Below are 14,028 nucleotides of genomic sequence, written 5' to 3'. Positions count from 1 at the left end.
CAGCTGTCCCACACGGCCGGCCTCCGCCACCGAAGCCCGGTCTCGCTCGGAGGGCCGGGGGCTGCGGGGAAGGGGTCCCTGCGGCGAGACGGTACCGCCTGCAGGGTCGCAGCCCCCCGAGGCTCCCTGCAGCTGGCCCTGGCCGCTCTCTGGAGCCGTAGCGCGGCTGGCGGCAGGAGAGACGCTTCGATGACTGCGAGGGAAAAGCCGCGCAGCTTTCGAGCCGGTCGAGCCCCGGGCAGCCGCCGGAGCGCCGGGCACCGCGGGGTGACCCGCCTCGGCCGGCCCGCAGAGGGCGCCCGCGCCCGGGCCCCGCCCCGCCGGTGGTGCCTGCCGAGCACCGAGCGCGTCGGCCGCTGCCTCGCTCCTTGCCAGCGGCAGCCGCGCGGCGCTCGCCCGTCGCCACCCGGACCCAGCTCGCGAGCGCTCCAGGGCCGCCATTTTCAGTCACCATAGTGACGGGTCCTGGCAACGCAGGGACGCCGGGAGGCCTCGGGCCTCGTCTTGTGCCCCGGCGGGAGCCGCCGTCCTTCCCGCCGCCCGCCTTTGCTCTTCTCCCGTCAGCCCTCCATGTACTCCCGTGCGGTTCTGGATCCACCCCCGCCTTGATCCTGCCTGGTGGGGGGGTGCGTCCCGCCAGCATGGCCGGGGAGGGGGACAAGAGGAAGCGCTTTATTGCAGCCACGGCCGCTAACTACTTCGGGCTGGATCCAGCTGTGGGCCCCGCTGCCCTGGCCGCGGGGCTCCATCGCCGGCCGGAGCTGGCGAACTTCCTCGACGACGGCAATGAGTTCCTCCTCGTTGTGCAGCACTCGGGCACCCAGCTCACGGCGTCCAACAAGGTACGGAGGTGTCCGGCCGAGCGTGTGCAGGCGCCTGTGGATCTGGCGTGGCCGCTGCATCCCAGGGTGCGAGGGAGGATGCAGAGTCTGGGGCCCAGCCCAGGTTTAGCGCTCAGGAAAGTCTGATTGGAGAGACGTCTTCCTACTGCAGCTATCTATGCTGGCCTCAGTGTCAGCTCCATAAATGACTGGCCCGAGTCTGTGAGGACTGTGTATGGTCAGCTGTGTGATATATTTGTTAGTGGATCGTGCTGGTGCGTAGTTTTAACATGCTGTATATTGTCGCTGTGTGAATGTCAGGCGGCCTGGAGGATGGCATGTTAGCTTGCTGCAAATGCCAGGTGGCTCTGATGTATGGGTTGTTCCTGGGCAAGGGTGCATGCAGGCAGCTGGAAGGATTGCGTTGCCGATGCCCGTGCAGGAAGCGTGGCCCAATGGGTGGCACAATGGCTGATATTTGACAAGTCCCAAGGTGGGTGTTTGTCCACATCATGTGTTTTGCAGACTGATGAGTCCAGCTCTGAGCAAATCTGAGTTTCACTGTGTGAAAAGTTGTGCTCTAAGTGTTTGTGCTCAGCGAGTGACTCAGGCGAGTGATACCGTGGGGTGTGATGTACAGTGACTGTCACCATGTAGTCAGGACGCGGTGTGGTGCCTACCACACAAAGCGCACGTCTTGATGTGCGTCCCATCATTCTGCTGTGAGACCAGGGACGTGGTGTCTCTTGTGTCAGTGACAGTTTTTTTTCTGCACTGAAGACTAGTGTAATGGGTTGTTAACATGTGAACTGCTGTGTGGACCAGTAAGTTACATACCTCCTGGTGTAATCATCTGTGTAGTCTGTGAAGTCTAGTGCATGCTATATTCATGCAGGAATGGACATTTACATGTACCAGTTTTGGGGGTGTGCTGCTGAGCCACTGTCTAATATAGAAAGACACTTGTCAGCAGCTGTGAAGATTGGATGCATATCAGGACGCTAAGGTATTCCTATTGTCTCAGTTGAAACGGTGTCTGTAGGTAGGTGCTGGGCTAAAGACTTGATAAGAAAGTAAAACTCATATGTCAAGTAAAATTGAAAGCTGTCCTTACTAGCCCTCTGTTTCTTTTAACAGAAAAAGTTCATGGATGTTTACAGTTGCACAGAATTTGGCATTTCAGCTGTTGCATCTTTTTGCTACTGCTTTATCAAATATTTAATAATGTTTTCCTGTTTTATGAATTATCCTTGGCCAAGAATAGTTTCAGTAATTGTTCTTATGGCAATTTTTGGAACTTTACCCTTAAGTTGGACTGTGAAGTCCAGGAGTCATGTTACAACTTACAATTTTACTGATGAAGGAGCATGCTTTTCTCTGTCTTTGAGAAATCTATGAATTGCGATAGTTATGTATTTACAGACTCAGGAGAACAATACTGAACATTTAGAAAAATATTCCCATAAAAATGCAAAAAAAAAGATAGACTTCATGCTCAGTTTTCTCTAGGCACAAGATGTAGTTTCTGGTTTGTCTCCAAAGTGGTAAGTGGTGTTTTCAAAAGCAAAATAGCATAAATAATTACGGTATTTACAGATATTTTATAATGAAAAAGGCATTATGTATTTGATGTTGGAATTCAGGTTCCTATGAACTCAGGAAGGAGTATAATAAAAGTTTTAATTTTTTGTGCAAATGAGATACCACGAGAATATTATCAGAGCCCACAGGGAGTGGTATTATATTTTGTATTTTTTTTCTTGATGTAAATAATTTGTGTAAATAGTGTACTTAATTTAGTATAATATGCAGTCAATGACAGTTTTCTAAACAAATCCTGTCTTCTTGATTATTACAGATTGAAGCTACTGATTCAAAGAATAATGTATTGGTGTTCTTTAAGCTGCGACCTGATGTAATTACAGAAGATAACCTTCATAGTAATATTCTTGTGTCATCTATGCTAAATTCACCAATTTACACCCTTTACCAAGCTGTGCGACAAGTTTTTGCACCAGTATTACTGAAGGTGAGCAATATACCAATTTAAATGTTCTGTAGTTTTATACTGAAACATTGAAATTCCATAGGATGTTAACTATTCTGAGATAAATATTTTATGTTTTGAAAATAATACATTTTAAGCGCTTACATAATGGATGATGCTTCTAATTTCTAAAGAAGGTATTTCACCTCCTATCAGTAAAGATGAGAGGAGGATTCTGGTCGTACATATGCCTCACTAGAAATGTGGAATATACTGGGCGGTGGTGGTTAATGGAGATAAAAGCACTTTACTTCCACCAGTAATTCCCGTCTTGTCTTCTTTTCTTGTTTTAGTTATTCTTATATATAGTATCATGCAAACTTTTAATATGTGGCAGATAGGTGTGCTAGACTCTAGATTAACTTGAACAGCTGCATTTCTCATAGTTTTGCTTTTTTTACAATGTTCTGAGGCTTTTCCTTCTGTTCCATTAAAGAATATATTTCCATTGTGGATTTTTTTTTCAAAACAGATGACCATGGCTGTGTTTCATAAACTGAACAAGCAGATATTTGGCATTTAAATATTTTTAATTTCTTGTATGTCATAATATTTAATAAAATAATTTTAAAAAACCACAATAACTTTTAATACTTGATTCTAGCAATTTCCAGATTCTAATAGAGAAGAAAATTCCAAATTTAACTTAAGAGAATTCATTACCAAAGAATTTTGAACACACTTTCAGAGTGCCTTTATATATCCAACAACTGAATGGATTTTGTGATAAAAAATTTTTACAGTATTATTCTGAAGTGTTAAGTGAAAAGAATGAGGCACTTTTCCTTGACTTTAAGAGAAATAAATTATTACATTGTCTCACCATGTGGTTGGTTACTGCTATTAATCTAAGTAATTGTTTTTTAAGATTAATGGGAGGAAAATAGTAATTGTTCTATCACGTGAGTCACAGTTTTTGAAATTTTCATTGCAGGATGAGAGATGGAGTAAAACGTTTGATCCCAAACTCCAGAAGCTTTTAAGTGAGCTTGAAGCTGGCTTAAGTACTGTTCTCAGAAGGTCAGATCCTAATTACACAGGAACAAAATTAAGTGAAGATGATGTGCAAGGTTTGTTTTGAAATTCCCTCTTTTATAGTTAATTTAAAATTTGGAGTAAATAATTTATTTACAGGTTGAGTTTTCAATCTTTGTTATCCCAGTGACTGCAGAGTGTGAAACATAACAGGTTGTGGTGAGTAGAGTGGAATTAGTGGTGATCAACTCTGGTCTCTTGATATGAACTTGATACTATATCTAGTCAGAGTCAGAAGTTGAAGGATAATTACATAATCACATAGTAAAAATTTGCTTTAAAAAATACGATCTGAATGAAAATATTTTGTGACCATCCATGTATTTCATATTTAAACATTTCCCATTATTATTTGCAGCTATACTTACACCAGCAGATGAATTTCAGTTCTGGATAGAATGTGCTCGTCATGGAAGTAAATGGTGCAGTAAAGAGAGAGCTTCTCATTTTAAAGACCTATTTGAGGACATTGCAAAAGTATGTTTTCTTTTGTGTGATCAGTGATATATTTGTAGACTTAGTAAAAACCACTCTTTTTATGTCAGTGTATGTACACTATTTTCAAATATACGAGTATATAACTATTTACTTATTTTTTCTTAGGCAAAATTTTACTTTAAATGACATTCATGTAGTTTCTAGTGACAATGGTGCAGGGGAATGCCAACATTTAATTGGGAGCAGAATTGACCATTGAATACTAGAGTTCCTGTAGAAATACAACAGTATGCTACAGTTTGTAAACTAGAAATTGACTCGTGAAATTAATAAAAAGGAAAACTGAAAACGCAGACAATAATAATGAATGCTATTGTGCAAAACTTTTTGGCACCTGTGAAACGCTTGCTTGAATAGCGCTTCAGCTATCAATGCATTCTTCATATGGATAAACTTACACAAATGCTTGGTTTTTTGAGAGGATTATGCCATATTCTGTTAAGTAATAAACCCCAGGAAACTATAGCAATTGCCAGCTTCAGAAAAGTATAAATGTTTCTGCAATACTAGTTGCAAAGTAATTCTACTAAGGATATTTTTTTCTAGGACTACTACAACTTGGATAGTCTCTCATTATTTGAAGTTGTGGATTTGGTGGAGACTACCAAGGATACTGTTGATGGTGTGTGGAGACAAACAGAACATGATCCTTATCCACAGCCACGCATGCATAATCTCTTGGATGTAATAGGTAAACCTTTATGTAGTCTTTGTTAAACAAACAGTTGAGAAAAAGTAAATGAATCCTTGAGCAGAGACCTTCTTCCTCATAAAGGTACCATGATAGCCTACAGCATTGCTTTCTTCTTGTAATTATGATCCATGAATGTTATTTGCCTTATAGTACCCAATAGTTCAGCCAGTTCAGGTAGATGACTTGACACATGCTTGGGAAGATGATAGATAATAACAAGATGGAGTTGTATACCTTTCAGCCTGTAGAATGGATTTGTCTTGCTTCTGTCTGACGCCCTGTCTTTCTCTCAGAGGAGAAAATTTATTTCCATAAACTCCCATATGAAGGTTGATTCAGTCTGTGTGGAAGTGAGAGCAGGATGTGCAGAGATGTCGCTTCTCTCATCCTCTCATCAGCAGTCCCATGTTCTGGGACAGGCATAAGACAGTGAGTTTGTCTGCCGCTGCCAGATGTGTGTGTGCATGAGGGGAAAGATTGCTGGGGGCAGCTAGCCACTGCCATTTCTGCTGATAAAGACAGATGCTTGTGTGTGGATTCCGGAATCCAAATCCATCAGCATCTGGTGTTGGACCAACCTCTGTTTAACTTGGAGATGTTTAAGAGATTGTGGTGCTTTTGAAACAAAATAATCAGTTACTGATGCATTTGTGTGGTTTGAAATCAAGACATTACACTAGTTTTTTAAAAAAGTGATTGGAATGTGGTGTAGCATTTAAAAGAATTATTTTAAACATACATAACATACTGCTTTTGTATACTTCTTTGTGTTCTAGGTGGCTCTCTAGGTAGATATGTTCAGAGAAAATTAGCAGCTTTGAATTTGTGGGAGGATGCTTTTCACAGTGTTAAAGAAAATCTAAAGGCTGGCATCTTGATTTGTGAGCAGTGGGTGTCAGCTTGTGAGTACCTAACTGGACAACTGTGGCAACGTTATACTCTACATCCATGGAAAAATGAGAAATATTTCCCTGAATCGTTGGCCAAACTTGGCAAACGTCTTGATGAGGTAGAGATTTGAATTATACACATTTATTTAATTAGACACAGAATTAAACAACATTGTTTTAAGTTAAAAAAGGACATTAAAACACTTTTATGGCCTTTCAGACTCAGGCAGCATTCTGTAATCTGCGTTTGCCTGAGCCTTTCAAAAGTTTCTTGTACAAAGGAGAGGGATGAGATGTGCTGCTTGTGCTTTTTGATTCTAAATGTATGTTTTATGTAAAAATATATTTGATATATGAAATATTTTTTTCTATTTTAGGTACTAACTGTTAGGACACTGCATGAAAAACTTACGGTCTTTTTGCCAGCTGGAGAACAAAATTCTTTACATCTTGCCCAAGTGTTTGAACCCTTTGCTGGCCTAAATCCTGTACACTGTAATCCTTACACAGAGGTATAATGCTTATTTTTAATTTATTCACATTCTTTCTGTGACTTTTTATGATGTATATGGATAGTCCTAAATTAACACCTGAACTCATTATCTCTAGCCATTATGGAAAGCAGCAGTCTCTCAGTATGAAAGAATTATTGCACCAGCGGAACAAAAAATAGCAAGCAAATTGAAGAAATTTATTTCAGAAATTCAGGACAGTCCTCAGCAGGTATGGGTATTTTTGTAGTCTGAAAACTTTCCTAAAGATAAAGTTACTGAATTCTTAGGTACTCAGTTTAGAGCACAGGAATAAATATTTAGAGCCAAAGACAGTACTTATGAGCAGTGACAGAATATGTTTAATTTTTTTCAGGAGAAAGAGATAACTTTTTAAAATTTCATATTCCAGCTTCTTCAAACATTTCAGAAGTATAAGGAACTGATAAAGCATCCAAATATAAGCAAAGAATTGCTTTTTGAAAGGGAAACATTGCTAGCAAGACTTCAAGATTATGTTAAAGGTAAAAATGTATTTAAAAGTTTTTAGCTGCATTATGCTAGATAATGCAAATACTAGAATTCTTTATCTACTTTTAGAATTATGTCAGTATCCCTAGCATATTTTTGCAACTACAATAATAAGTTTAAGCTTGTTCTGTTAGGTTTCTGGTTTAACATGAATCTTTTGCTTGTGTTAGACTATCAGACAGACTTTGAAACTCGATGCCACGGTGTTCCTGGTGATGTTTCTGGACCACTGTCAGGCAAAAACCTTTCTGAAGTTGTCAATAATATTGTATGGGTGCGGCAGCTGGAGCTGAAGGTAACAGATTCTGTTACTTTTTAGACACAATATTATCACAGAACCTAAAACATGGTATTTGAGATTTCTGTGGAGAATTCCCCACAGAAAAATTGTGGACTTCCCAAGAATTATGTAATCAAGATTTCATATCAGTGGTGCTGCTTGCTAAGTTGAATTTTATTAACTGGCCCAGAAGACAGTCTTTTCATAATACACTGAACTGCCTGCTTTTATGACTTAAAAAGGACCCAGATTCTGAGAGGGAGCTTTTTTGTTAAATTTTACGCTCCAGTTTGCATTTTAAAATTGTATTTAAGATTTACAGATGGCCAGATTCTGACATTCTAATTTTCATTTGTTATTACTAACTTGTGTAGTGTCCCCTTGAAATCAAAGGGATTCCTTGGTGGTACTTTTTTGAGTCAGTGCCTGCCAGAGAATTTACTACAGAGACTGTAGTAAAAGTAAATATCAAACGATTCTGTGTTCCCTTACAACAGAATGAATTTAAAAAATACTTGACTATTTTGGCAAGTTATTTTTGTTACTTTGTATTTACACTTTAGCTGGAAACTCTGGAACTTTTTTTGGAAAGTATTGACTAGTTACAAGCAAAATATTTTCTGTAAACGTAAGTGTCATTTACAGTAAGTATAGATTAGAATGAGAATAGAAGTTACTTATCCCAGACTAGCTGTTAGCCCATTTTTTAGCACTCCCCTGTGATTTGCAGAAATCTCAAGGGCCCATTTCAATTGAATGAGACAAGGGGTGGAGGTCTTAAAGGTGTTACTTTGTTGTGTCCTGCAGAGAGAACAGCAGCAGCCGGGGTCTCACAATTCTTTCATGTGCTTGGTCTGCTAAAGACTTAGAGAGCAGTTCAGCTGATGTGTGTCAGTTGTGTGTCTATTCTAGGCTGTGCTAAATTTTTTACTTGCTCTCAAATCTCCATGATTGTACTGGCTAGGGTTTTGCTTAATTTGTCCACATGTAGATGTGAAATCCCATTTGAAATATCTTTGTGTATTGGCATGGACAAACAGATAACAACAAAAGACACATGGCAGATCTGTACCTTTATGGAGTATTAACTAAAGACCAGGTGGGATACTTTGGGGTATCTTAGTAGTGGCAGACAGCTGTGGTGGACTTATTCAGACCCAATTTACTGTAATGGGAGTTTGAACATCTGGGACACAATTCAGGATTACTTTTTTTTTTCTAATTGGTTTTTGAATCCCACTTGGATGTTTTGTAATACTGATTTTTATTGTGGTGATTTTTCTTTTCTGGTTGAATACTGGGAAATTAATCTTCTTTTCTTTGTGATTCTGTTTAAGGTGGATGATGCTATCAAGCTGGCAGAGGCTCTTCTGTCTGACTTACCTGGATTTCAAACTTTTCATCGAAGTACAGATTCTTTTCTGGAACAGTTAAAAGTATATGAACAAGAACAATTTGATGATTGGTCTAGGAATATCCAGTCAGAATTATCAAATCCTAAGTCAGGACTTTGGTAAATACATTCTTGTTTAAATAATGTTTATGATGAAATCTGTAGCGTGGTGAAGTTCAGTAGAACTTGACGAAGGGAATAAAAAATTTTACAGAATTGAGATGGAGCGGAGAAGCAAAATGGAAGAATTTATTATTTCATCATCCTGCCAGGCTTGGTTGGTAAGGTGAAGTATGCAGGACAGTGTTCATAACTAAACTTGTACTTTCTATTAACACCTGAAATGAAAGACATGTTTGGTTTGCTTGTTACTACTTGCTATCCATTGTAATTCATATAGTATAATGTCTAGAAACCAGATGAGATTAGAGTATAACTGTGATACACAGATGACACACGTAGAGTAGCAAATTAATTGTTATTCACAAGAAATTCTGCAGTCTAAATAGAGCAGATGAAAGAAGGGTAAGAAAATCAATTTAAACCTCATGAATTGTATTCCCCAAAATAATGAAATTACTTCATGGGATATTAAAATATATTTTAATATTTTTTAAATTGATTTGCCACACAGCTTCTCTCTGCATCTCTGAGTGTTGCAAACTTTATTTGAAAAAAGAATATGTCCACAGTTTCAGAGGATACAGGAGTTGATACTTATGGTAAACTTTTATTTTATGAAAAGCACTGAAATATAACAAATAAGCAGATTCAGCACTGCAATATATAACAGCCATCTAACTTGCTAGTACCATAGAATTTTGTTATTGTGAGATTTTAGAAGATGTGAAGAGATTAATTAAAAGGAAAAGAGGTAGCTCACTGCAAAGGGGAATGCAATGAATGTGTGAACTAGAAAAAGATGAGAAAAAAGTGAAAAATGAGTAAAGCTGAAGTATTTGTGAAAGAAGCCCGGAAGGATGGTGGTAGAAGCGTTACTACAGTAGGAAAAAAAAGGAGTAAAATCTAAAGATAGTCTGATGTTCCTATTAGCATCTGATTGTCTATACCAAAATGTTCCACTGGTCCAAGTCCTCGTACTTGGACTGATTGCCTCAGAGAACTTCTTCCCCTTTGCAGTGCTGAAGGCTGGTGCCTGTAAAGTGCCTGCTTGAGAGAGTATGATGGATCCAGTGTATTTGAGAAATACTGTCTGGCTGTGAGTTACATGTTAACTATTGTAACAAGCCAGAAAAACTTTGTGAGCAAAACCAATAGACATTGTTCATTTCTTCTTGTCTTCACTGGTTTTGAATTAGGAGAAAGGTTACTGGAATAATTTATGGGAATTAAAATGTTAATAAACATAGAAAAATGTAATAGAATGACATCAAGCTTTTAAAAATTGTTTATTTTAGTATTATAAAGTGCACCTTAAAACAGATCAATATCAAATTATATTCAATAATATGTTTAATTTGATTTTGGTTTAGCATCCAAGCTAATAGTCCCGTAATGGAGTTGGATCACATTTTTGGAACATTAAATATACTTTATTCAGATCGTTTGGTGACTCTCCTAAGAGAAGTACGTCAGCTATCAGCACTTGGTTTTGCTATACCAGCTAAAATACAGCATGTTGCAAACACTGCACAAAAGTTCTGTAAGCAGGCGGTCATCCTCAAACAGGTATAATATTAGATGCCATAATAACTTCCTGTTCTGACTTCTCAGCTTTAGTAATAGAACCTTTCTAGACTATTCTTTTCTGACTCTGTGGTTGAGCTTTTTGGTGTTTGTCTGTATGAAAGCGACTTGTTCCTTGAACAAATTAGCTAAGTCCTTAAAAGAAAACAAAAATAAAGAAGTGCTTTGCAATTTTGGAATGTATCTTCTTTTGAAACCAAATGAATTATAGTATTAAAGCCATGTGAAGTTACTGTATGAATATACAAAAATAATTAATTCATTGATCTTCTGATTGTAGTCTCAGTTTCCAATTATTATAACTGAAGAAAAATGTCATAAAATGGACCAGCTTGTCCTCACCGTTGCTAGTTTTCAACTGAAAATATATTAATAAGTATTTTAATGGAAATGTGTGTTTGTGTTTTTGGGGGGTTATTTTCTGATTGGACTCGATTTTTATTTGGTTGATATTTCAGTTGAAAGACCATGTCAAGTTTTCTTCTGTTACTGTAGGATGCAAGAATGAATATGTATATATTGGTAAAAATTCTTATGTAGATACACAGGCTCAATTCAGTTTCACAGGAGGTGTCATTGGTATCTGAGATACCTGCACAGCTAAGGCAGAGATGACACAAGACCTACAAGATACCCGTGCATCTGGATCATTGACAGGTGCCCAAGTGGAAACCATAGTGATCTCAGAAGGTGCTAGATGTCTATATGTGGACAACTAAACTGAGTTGTAGGGTATCCCTCTTGTTCCAGCTGCAAATCTGGAAGTAAATAGATGTTTTTTAGGTCTTGTGCCATATCCTGGCAGATGTCTTGGATACTTGAAGGCCTCTGAAATGCCACTAGATGCCTACATTTGCATAAAATAGTTGAACTGTTCTGCTTATAATAAACCAGAGACTGAACTTATTTCACTTAAGGTGAAGTATAATCACATCAGACATGTGTAAGTAGCAGTCTTTTTTGCTATTAGAATTCATCACTAGAAGAAGATAGGATCACATCAGCATTGCACATATACTTTAATTTTGTAAACAATTTACTAGTATAGGTAATTCCCATTTCTTAATGGTATTGATTGGGCAATACTTTCAGAAATATCCTGCATTACCTGTATTGGCATATAAATATTTTTATCTGTTCTTGTAAATCTAATCTCTCCATTTTTACAGGTGGCTCATTTTTATAATTCTATTGATCAACAAATGATTGAGAGTCAGAAGCCAATGATGTTACAGTCTGCTCTAGCATTTGAACAGATAATTAAGGTGAAAGAATTCCCCTCTCATTATATTTCTAATTTCAGTGGTATCTATGCATATTCTGTGATGCTTTTTCTGTGTTATTGCTGGACTTTTTAACTGCAGCCTTCCCATACAAGCAACACCATCTTTTTAATTAGCATTTATTGAAATCAGTGGGCCTTTTTTTGATCTTGTCATTTAAACAACTGCTTACTCCTTTTTACTTTGGATATTAGTGTAATGTGCTCTCTCGGGAATTATTTTTAGTGTTTGATTTTACACATGAATCACAGTGTGGTCAATTCCTTAATAGCTGGGAATGTAACTCCTGTTTTAACAGTTCTAAATATTATTTTGGTCTATTTTAGTAAAAATGACATATACTTTATTCTGGAGATAAATTAGTATTAAGGAATGGTTTCACTGTTTTGACTGTTACTAAATGTCTATGGATTTTGTAATGCTCTTGAATATTTCTAGTTCATGTTTTGAAACATGAAATAGGTTGAAAGTGGATGGTTTCTGTTTTAGATTAAGAACAAAGAATCTGTGGATCTACCTGATTATTAACTTATGCATGTAGTTTGTTACAGTGAGCTGGTGTTCAGACATAATATAGTTGCTCTGAGAAGAGGTGTTTTTTTTTTTTTTTGTAATTGCTAGGAAGTTCACTAAACTTAAAGAAGTTTTAGATTCTTTTAAGGAATTTGGAGCAATTTGGAGGAATTTGTTTATTTTTTCTGCTTTGAAGGGACAATATGAACCTAAAAGCTATACCACAATCTACAGTTTTTAAACACCATATCTCTATTTTATGTCTGGAGAAACATGTTGTATATCATGAATTTCAGTTTACTGGTTTTGATCAGTTTGAAGCACTCCACTCTCTTCTAACACTCTTAACTGTGTGAGGATGGCTGGAGAATTATAACATGACCATAAACTCTGTACTGGGCAGGAGAATAATGCTCCAGAGCAAGCATTACAAAACCAATTGGAAACTCGCTTCTGAGAACTATTTTGCAGGACAGAGTATAAGAGTGGGGCTGAAAGTAGAAGGGATGTTTGCAGTTGGGATTAGTTCACACAAAATGGTGGAGACTCCAGGCCAAACTGTAGGTTCAAAAGTGTCCTGGAAAAATTAAATTTTCTGTGGTCTGGCTGCAGATTATGACACAGATTCCTTTAGTGTGCAGACCCTAAGACAGTGATGATGCAGAAGTGTTCAAAGCCACAACATATTCTCCTACTTGACATGATTTCTGCCCCACATCTTTTAGGATTAGGTCCAGCTGTGGAACTTCAGATGCTTTTGTCTTCTGATTTTCTACTGTAAATGTAGCAAAATGCATAAAACTCCCAGAATCTTGATAAAAAGCCCAGATAAGTGGAACTCCCCAAAGCTGCTTATGAGTCAGTGGAATTTTACAGTGTAATTTTAAAAAAATATTTCATGATAAGCAGGTGAAGTTGGGTAGCAATTACTAATGTCACATTTTGGTTTTTGGTCTGTGCAGAACAAAGTGGGAGGGCGAAGTTTAAGGTGTCCTCTCAGCTTAAGATGTCTGCTTATGTTTGTGGGGCAGGAGTCTCAACATCAGTGAATTTGTTTCAAGCTGTGTTAAGAGTCTGGCATTAATCCTTCCCCAGTACGTTGATGTAGCTATAATGATATGCCTGCATGTCTGTGATTTGCCACATTATTCTGTCTCTAGTAATGAGAGGGAGGTCCTCCATTTTTTACTAGGAGTAAAACCATCTTTCTCATGTTATGACTTCCTATATGCTAGCTGTTAGACTATATTTGTCATTAAATCTTAGAAATCTTGTATGTTTTTCAAGCACTCAAAATCTGGTCCTGGAGGAAAAGCTCAAATAACATGGGATAATCCTAGAGAATTGGAAGTTTATATCCAAAAACTCCAAGCTGCTGCTGAACGTCTTTCCACTGAAAACAGAAAACTAAGAAAGTGGCACACAAACTTCATTGAAAAGGTATGTTTTCCAGATGAAATTAAAATTATGTCTGTTACAACTTGCTTTACCCTTTCTTTCATTTATGTGGTGATGAATATGTTTATTATCGTTTAAAATTCTTTTAACAGGTTATATCGCTCATGAATATTGATCTACTTCGTCAGCAGCAGCGTTGGAAAGGTGGACTCCAGGAGCTCAGAACTGGTTTTGCCAGCCTCGAGTCACAGGTAGGGTTTCATTATCATATTGCAAACTGTGAACATTTGATTTTTCAACAGTAGTTAAGATTTAAGACTCAAAGAGAGCATAATTGAATTAATTTTGATTAAGGAGTTACTAGCTAGCTCAGGAAAACTGACTGTGTACTAGCTGATACCAGATGTGAGGTAAATCTCAGATGAGGAGGGTGAGAAGAATATTTTT

At 38.1% G+C, this 14,028-nt stretch overlaps 1 protein-coding gene across 2 annotated transcripts in view; it reads left to right on the top strand.

Moving 5' to 3' along the window:
- The first annotated feature begins 342 nt into the window (after positions 1-342).
- DYNC2H1 (dynein cytoplasmic 2 heavy chain 1) overlaps positions 343-14,028 on the top strand; it is a 187,464-nt gene continuing 173,778 nt past the window's right edge. Inside the window, exons 1-15 of one of the 2 annotated variants that reach the window (XM_074860188.1) lie at positions 343-842; positions 2,680-2,850; positions 3,803-3,938; positions 4,262-4,380; positions 4,948-5,092; positions 5,872-6,104; positions 6,363-6,497; positions 6,595-6,708; positions 6,889-7,000; positions 7,178-7,302; positions 8,625-8,800; positions 10,174-10,369; positions 11,557-11,652; positions 13,471-13,623; positions 13,734-13,832. In XM_074860188.1, the coding sequence (XP_074716289.1) occupies positions 642-842; positions 2,680-2,850; positions 3,803-3,938; positions 4,262-4,380; positions 4,948-5,092; positions 5,872-6,104; positions 6,363-6,497; positions 6,595-6,708; positions 6,889-7,000; positions 7,178-7,302; positions 8,625-8,800; positions 10,174-10,369; positions 11,557-11,652; positions 13,471-13,623; positions 13,734-13,832 (2,211 nt within the window). In that variant the 5' untranslated portion in view covers positions 343-641. The remainder of the gene's footprint in view (positions 843-2,679; positions 2,851-3,802; positions 3,939-4,261; positions 4,381-4,947; positions 5,093-5,871; positions 6,105-6,362; positions 6,498-6,594; positions 6,709-6,888; positions 7,001-7,177; positions 7,303-8,624; positions 8,801-10,173; positions 10,370-11,556; positions 11,653-13,470; positions 13,624-13,733; positions 13,833-14,028) is intronic. The other variant, XM_074860186.1, reaches the window with a different exon arrangement.

Source organism: Strix uralensis, chromosome 2 (assembly GCF_047716275.1).
Source record: "Strix uralensis isolate ZFMK-TIS-50842 chromosome 2, bStrUra1, whole genome shotgun sequence".
NCBI classification, from domain to species: domain Eukaryota; kingdom Metazoa; phylum Chordata; class Aves; order Strigiformes; family Strigidae; genus Strix; species Strix uralensis.
The sequence above is the reverse complement of the archived record's forward strand: the minus strand, read 5'-3'. Positions and strand labels throughout refer to the sequence as shown.